The 5,806-nt window shown below is 55.6% G+C and overlaps 1 protein-coding gene across 1 annotated transcript; it reads left to right on the top strand.

Moving 5' to 3' along the window:
• The first annotated feature begins 2,523 nt into the window (after nucleotides 1-2,523).
• On the top strand, nucleotides 2,524-5,552 carry TCF21 (transcription factor 21). The gene is made up of 3 exons (XM_042795946.1): nucleotides 2,524-2,585; nucleotides 2,951-3,403; nucleotides 5,023-5,552. Exons 2-3 carry the CDS (start codon nucleotides 2,954-2,956, stop codon nucleotides 5,110-5,112), a joined length of 540 nt encoding a protein of 179 aa, XP_042651880.1. The 5' UTR covers nucleotides 2,524-2,585; nucleotides 2,951-2,953; the 3' UTR covers nucleotides 5,113-5,552.
• The last annotated feature ends 254 nt before the right edge of the window (nucleotides 5,553-5,806 follow it).

The following is a 5,806-nucleotide window of genomic DNA, read 5'->3' as shown; positions in this document are numbered from 1 at the left end:
GTATCACACACAAAATAATCTTCAGAAAATTAATACCAAAATGTATCTTGTGTCTCCACAAAAGTGTGTGGTGTATATTAGATCAATTTTACTGGCTCTGAGAACTCAAAATGTAAGTCAGCAAAAGCTACAAATGTGTGGCAATTCTATTGGCTTGTAACATGCATGTACGCTTACATTGATTTTCAGAACACACATGTAGCAGCATACTAAAGGCATTTTAAAGAAGCCAGATCATTCCTTCTGCTTTTTACAACAAATATTTAGAAATTACTAAAGTAAAACTAAAAATAAGTGATAGAAAGGATGTGAGCATATACTTTTTTTTCTTGTTTTGTTCTTCTGGGAGCTTCTGATGCTGAAATTTTGACAGGACTTTCTGCTCTCTGGTCATTTGTGCTTAGAGACACAGGCAACTTCAACTTGGTTTTCTGTCATCCTTGCTCCAGTAAGAGTCTTGTAGCTCACTTCTAACATCAATCACTTGGACTATAAATCTCTGTAGTGGAGATGGCCACTTAAATCTCCACCTGCACAAACAACAATCAGGCCTAGAAAATAAGGACGCTCATAAATCTCCATGTGGGTGATTAGTAATATTTTGGACCTGCAACAAGGATGTGATAAAAGAAAAAAAGAAAAAAAAAGCAAAGCTAATTCATTAATTAGGACTGATATGCTGACAATCTGTTTAGTTTATGCATAGAGAAAACACAAACAGGGCACAGTTAACATAACATGACGTTAGAAGTTAGTGAATTCCCAAGAGTCCAGGGCTTGGAGATATGATATCTTAATTGTACTTATCCTATTATGAGTGGGAAGGTGTTATCTTCCAGCCAAACAGTAAAGAGCGGGTTTAAAGTTTAGATCTGCCCTTTTTCTTCTGGTTTACGTGAGCCAAGGAATCAAGATGGATCAAGAGATAAGAAGGACTTCCTTACTAGTTATCAAAAGTAACACTCTGCCTCCTGCTGAAACTTCAATCTTCAGACAGTACATAGAACTTGGCAGACATACCAGTTTGGCCCTCCACAGTTTTTGTTTGTTTGGTGGGTTTTGTTTAGCGCATGCAGAAAACCTGATGTGATGCTCACACAGAGCAGCAAGAGATTTTTCTGTGGCTCCAGTGACTTTGGATTAACTTCAAAGCCACTGCGTGCCATGGCGACATCTCAGGCTGTACATGTTTGCCCAGAGCTATGTGAATCCTCAGGTAAGGGGCTGAGTAAGTGGAGTTGCTCCCACAATCAGATCAGTCAGTGTCCAGAAAGGTCTCATGTGCAGATCCTGCTCAGTTCTTTAGTCCCCCGTGTTCAAAACCCAGGCTGCTGGGGGACTTGTGAGGTTTCAGGAAGCGTGTAAGGAGGGAAGGAGCTATGGGAGCAAGTTCCCGCTCCACTGGCCTCTTTGGGCTCCACATGTGGGTTTAGGAGCAGATTTTACATGGAGAGGACGAAGAGCTAAGCCAAAGTTAACTGCTTTTAAAAGCCTGCTCTGCAGAGACGGAATACACACGTGCATAAAGATCGTAACTGCAGTGTATGTCTGCTCATTCAACGACCTACAAAGCAACCCACCACTCATTCACACCAGCGGTAAAACGACTGGGAAGGTTTGGCTTCAGTGGTTGCAGAGGACGGCCTAATGCCCTCACCGCTCCCACAGCGGGGGCCTTGCCTTGCCTCTTTACTCAGGCAAAACTCCCTGACTTTTGAGCCTGCACGCACCAGCAGACAAAACGCTCCACGGGTACAAGCAGAACGAACCACCACCGTCCGCTCTGCAGCAACACGCCGAGAAACGGGATTTTCTTCCTGTGCGATCCCTTCCATCCGATAACCCCCCCTCGCCTTTTCCTTCACGTCAGCGCACACCCTGGGCACCCCACCCGCAGCCGCGCTGAGCCTCCCCGGCGGCGTGGTGCTCTCCCTCAGCTCGGCGGGGCTCCACGGACCGCCGGGATCTCGGCCGCCCCGCACACCTGCGGGCTGGGCAGCCTCCGGGACGCTTACAGCCGGGGGGGGCTCTGAGAGTGAGAGGGGAGCGGGACTCAGGCGGAGGTCACCCAGGAAGGCTGGAAGAAGTCAGATCCTCCTGCCTCCAGCCCCTGGGCTGCGACGGCGAGGTCCACGCTGCCGGCCAGGCGGCGGAGCGCTCCCTTCCTGGAATACACTAGTAGCTGGACAGGATGCGTTCACAAATATAATCATCCACAAATCTCCCCCAGATTAGGTTACAGGACAGCGTTTCGACGGCACGCATTACAAAGCTCCCTGGAAGGCTTGGCTGGTGGATCTGCTGCTCTCTCTGCTCATGACCCATTTTGGCTTTCATCAGGAATCATGACACCAGCTGCCTGGGTCATCTAGGAGGCAGGGAGGGGGAGAGCAACCCGGGGCTGGAAAGGGAAGTGGGGAAGGAGAAGAGGAGAAGGAGGAGGAGGAGGAAGGGGGAGGATAGAAAGACAGAGCAGGAGGAGAGAGAGAGAGAGTTGCTTTGCTCCAGTTGCGAAGATTTGAATCCCAGTTCGGAACTCTCGGCAAGGGCTTGCCGGGATACCTCATTCCCTGTCCTGTGCAAAGGTCTGTGATTGGGGATGTGGTGTGCTCAGCGGGCAGGGCCCCTCCCCTGGGCTGGATCCGCCTCTCCTATCCCCCAGATAAATTACTAGTGTCCTCACTAAATTCCTCAGCTTTCTCTCCCTCTCTCTCTCTCCCTCTCTCACACACGCTCACTCCCTCCCTCCAACACGGGCAAAGCGGGCTTGGGAGGCGGGAGGGCAGGGATTCTCTCTGGACTGGTATCACGCCTTAGTGCCGGGGGGAGGAGGGAAGGAGAGGAAAATACTGGCGCCCCTTCTCTCCTCTGCCGCCTTGAAGTAGATCTGAGGAGCTGCCCTTCCTCCCCCCCCCTCCCCCCTTCCCACTGGTCCTTTGGCATCTTCCAGACCATGTCCACTGGGTCCCTCAGTGATGTGGAAGATCTGCAGGAGGTGGAGATGCTGGAGTGCGATGGCCTGAAAATGGATACTAACAAAGAGTTTGGGGCGTCCACTGAGAGCAACGAGGAGGGATCCAATGGCGAGAATGGCTCCCCTCAGAAGGGGAGAGGGGCCTCGGGCAAGAGGAAAAAAGCTCCCCCCAAGAAGAGCCCTTTAAATGGAGTGAGCCAGGAGGGAAAGCAGGTCCAGAGAAACGCTGCCAACGCCAGGGAGAGGGCGAGGATGAGGGTCCTTAGCAAAGCCTTCTCCAGGCTTAAGACCACCCTGCCCTGGGTGCCCCCAGACACCAAGCTTTCCAAACTGGACACCTTGAGGTTGGCCTCCAGCTACATCGCTCACCTGAGGCAGATCCTGGCCAATGACAAGTACGAAAACGGCTACATCCACCCAGTCAACCTGGTAAGTCACAGCCCGCCGGGGCCAGGCACTCTGTGTGCATGTGCGTGGGGAGAGGCGGGTGAGGAGCTGGAACTGGGGCATGTGTGGGGAGAAACCTTCGCTCTGCTTCTCACCGCCAGTCTGGTGCCAATGGGGTGGCAAGGGGTACTGGGTGAGGGGACAGGCTCCCAGCTGCCCTCCCGCCCCGTGCCCCGAGGGCCGAGCCTCCCCAGGCCCCAGCCTGGCAGCCCCCTCCAGGAGACAGGCGGGGGACACGCTGGCAGCAGAGAGGCAGGGACAGGCTTTCCTGCCCCAGGAATGCCTGAGAAACATCAGCAGGTTGATGGCAGCTTTCTACCTGCAAGCGGGTGGGTACAGAAATTTGGGTAGAGAAAGGTATGTTTTAGGAAGGACCCAAGCCGAGGACCCAGGATTTATTCTTATCTGTTCTCTCTATCCTAACATCTCCTGCCATAATAATCCCCAAACCCTAGCTTTTAAAAGACTCTGCGCTCAGCCGCTCAGGTTTGCTGGGTCCAGAATGTTTCTCCTAGCCATATAAACTGGTAAATAAGAAACAAATACCTGCATGGACTCCCCGGGGGAGGGGTGGGGGTCTGCCCCAGGCACACTCCGCAAAGCCTGCCTGGGCTGTGTGGTGTCCCTCCTGCTGCTCCCACCACCCACAGAAAGTTTTCCCCAGCAGCCCTGGGTCCCCCCCCCATACCCGGCTGCCAGCAACATCCAGTTTCCATCTCTAAAAATACGTGCAACTGATGCAAAGCGGGGGTGGGCAAGATCTGCCTGGGCTCCTTTTAGACATACAGCCTTTACATTGCCCACACGTGTGGACCCCACGGGATAAAGGGATCACAGAAGGGATCTGGGGATGTTTTACAGAGCTCTGGACTCTGTGGGAAAGCAAGTACATCAGCCGCTGTGTCAGCTGATAAGGGCCTGGGTATTCTTTTGGCTAAAACCAAAATTCTCAGCACAACAACAAGGGGAAAAGAAATAAAGTAAAACAAAACCAACACCCAACCCAGATATAACACACACGCACAGCCCCGCACAGAGGCACACCAAAACTTGCCCCCCGAGCCACGGGAGGCCAGGGAGGGCGGCCGGGGGCTCCTGCGCCCGGGCAGCGCGGAGGCGGCGGCGGGGCGTGAGGCGGGTTCCGCGGGGAAGAGCCCCCACGCGGGTCACGACCGAAGGCGGGGGGCGGCGCGGCTGCGGCGGGGTGCCCGCGGCGGGGGGACGCGGCGGGGCCGGATCCGGCGCGGCTCCCTCCCCCTCCCCTCCCCGCTCCCTCCCGCCGCCGGTCCGTGGGCGCCCGTGGGGAGCCCGCAGCGGTTGGGGGGGGGGGGGGGGGGGGGGGGCGAAGCGGCACCGGCCGCCGGCGAAAGGGGCCTCGCCGAAGCCGGCGGCGACCACCCCGGCCCGAGCCCCGCTGGGCGCTGCCAGCAGCGGGCTCGGGCGGCGGGCGGCGGGCTCCGTCCCCCGCGGCGCTCCCGGGCCGCAGCCGCTGGCGAAATAAGCGTTGCGATGTGCTTTTTTTTTTATTATTTTTTTTTTAATTTTTTTTTTCCCTCCCGTATATAACCCCCCTTCCCACCCGTGTCTTTTCCTGGCTCCAGACTTGGCCTTTTATGGTAGCCGGCAAACCCGAGAGTGACCTGAAAGAAGTGGTGAGCACAAACCGCTTGTGCGGCCCGACGGCATCCTGAGCCCCGGCGGCCCGGCCAGCGGCGTCCCGGGGCGGGCGGGAGCGGGGAGCGGGCGGCGGGGCGGGCAGGGACCGGCCGCGGCCCCGGGCCGAGCCACGGGCAGGGCCGCTCGCCCGGCGCCGAGGAGACCAAACGTGCCCTAGCAGAGACTCCACCCCGAGAGATCCCGACTCTATTTAACTTTATTAAATGCGTGTACAGTCGAGTGTCCTGCAACAACAGCCTTGCTGGTTCAAGCGCTACTAGAGAAAAGACAGAGATCAAACAAAACCTACCACGCGCGTATCTTTTGTCTGAGACCTGTGAAATATGTAGATGCCTAGAAAAACTGACTTTGACAGTCATCTCTATGAAGTAATTCACCCTAAAAGATATATAGATATATTTTCTCCAAGCAGGTTTTGCTCTATTTCTGTGAATAAACCTTCCTTTCCACTGAACACGGAACGCTGTAATCTTCGTTTCCGACCCTCGGGCTCGCCGGGGGAAGGACCGCGCCTCCGCCCTGGCCCACGGGAGGGCCGTTCCGCGGAGTTACAGATTTAGGGCCAATCCCTGGGGAGGTTGCGGGGGGGTGGGGGGTGGGGGTGGCAGGGCCAGGACCTGTCCCCGCCGCGGGGGCCAGAGCCGCTCCGCGGGGACGGGAGCAGTTTGCTCTTGATGAAGTACAGTCGGACGGAGGATCCCCCTCTGG

Source organism: Tyto alba, unplaced genomic scaffold, assembly GCF_018691265.1.
Source record: "Tyto alba isolate M040663 unplaced genomic scaffold, T.alba_DEE_v4.0 Super-Scaffold_22, whole genome shotgun sequence".
Taxonomy (NCBI): domain Eukaryota; kingdom Metazoa; phylum Chordata; class Aves; order Strigiformes; family Tytonidae; genus Tyto; species Tyto alba.
The sequence above is the reverse complement of the archived record's forward strand: the minus strand, read 5'-3'. Positions and strand labels throughout refer to the sequence as shown.

Excerpts from the sequence above, each read along its gene's own strand:
- TCF21 (XM_042795946.1), top strand. The coding sequence starts at position 2,954 with ATGTCCACTGGGTCCCTCAGTGATGTGGAAGATCTGCAGGAGGTGGAG. Across the intron at positions 3,404-5,022 it reads ACATCCACCCAGTCAACCTG|ACTTGGCCTTTTATGGTAGC; the intron begins GTAAGTCACAGC and ends TCCTGGCTCCAG.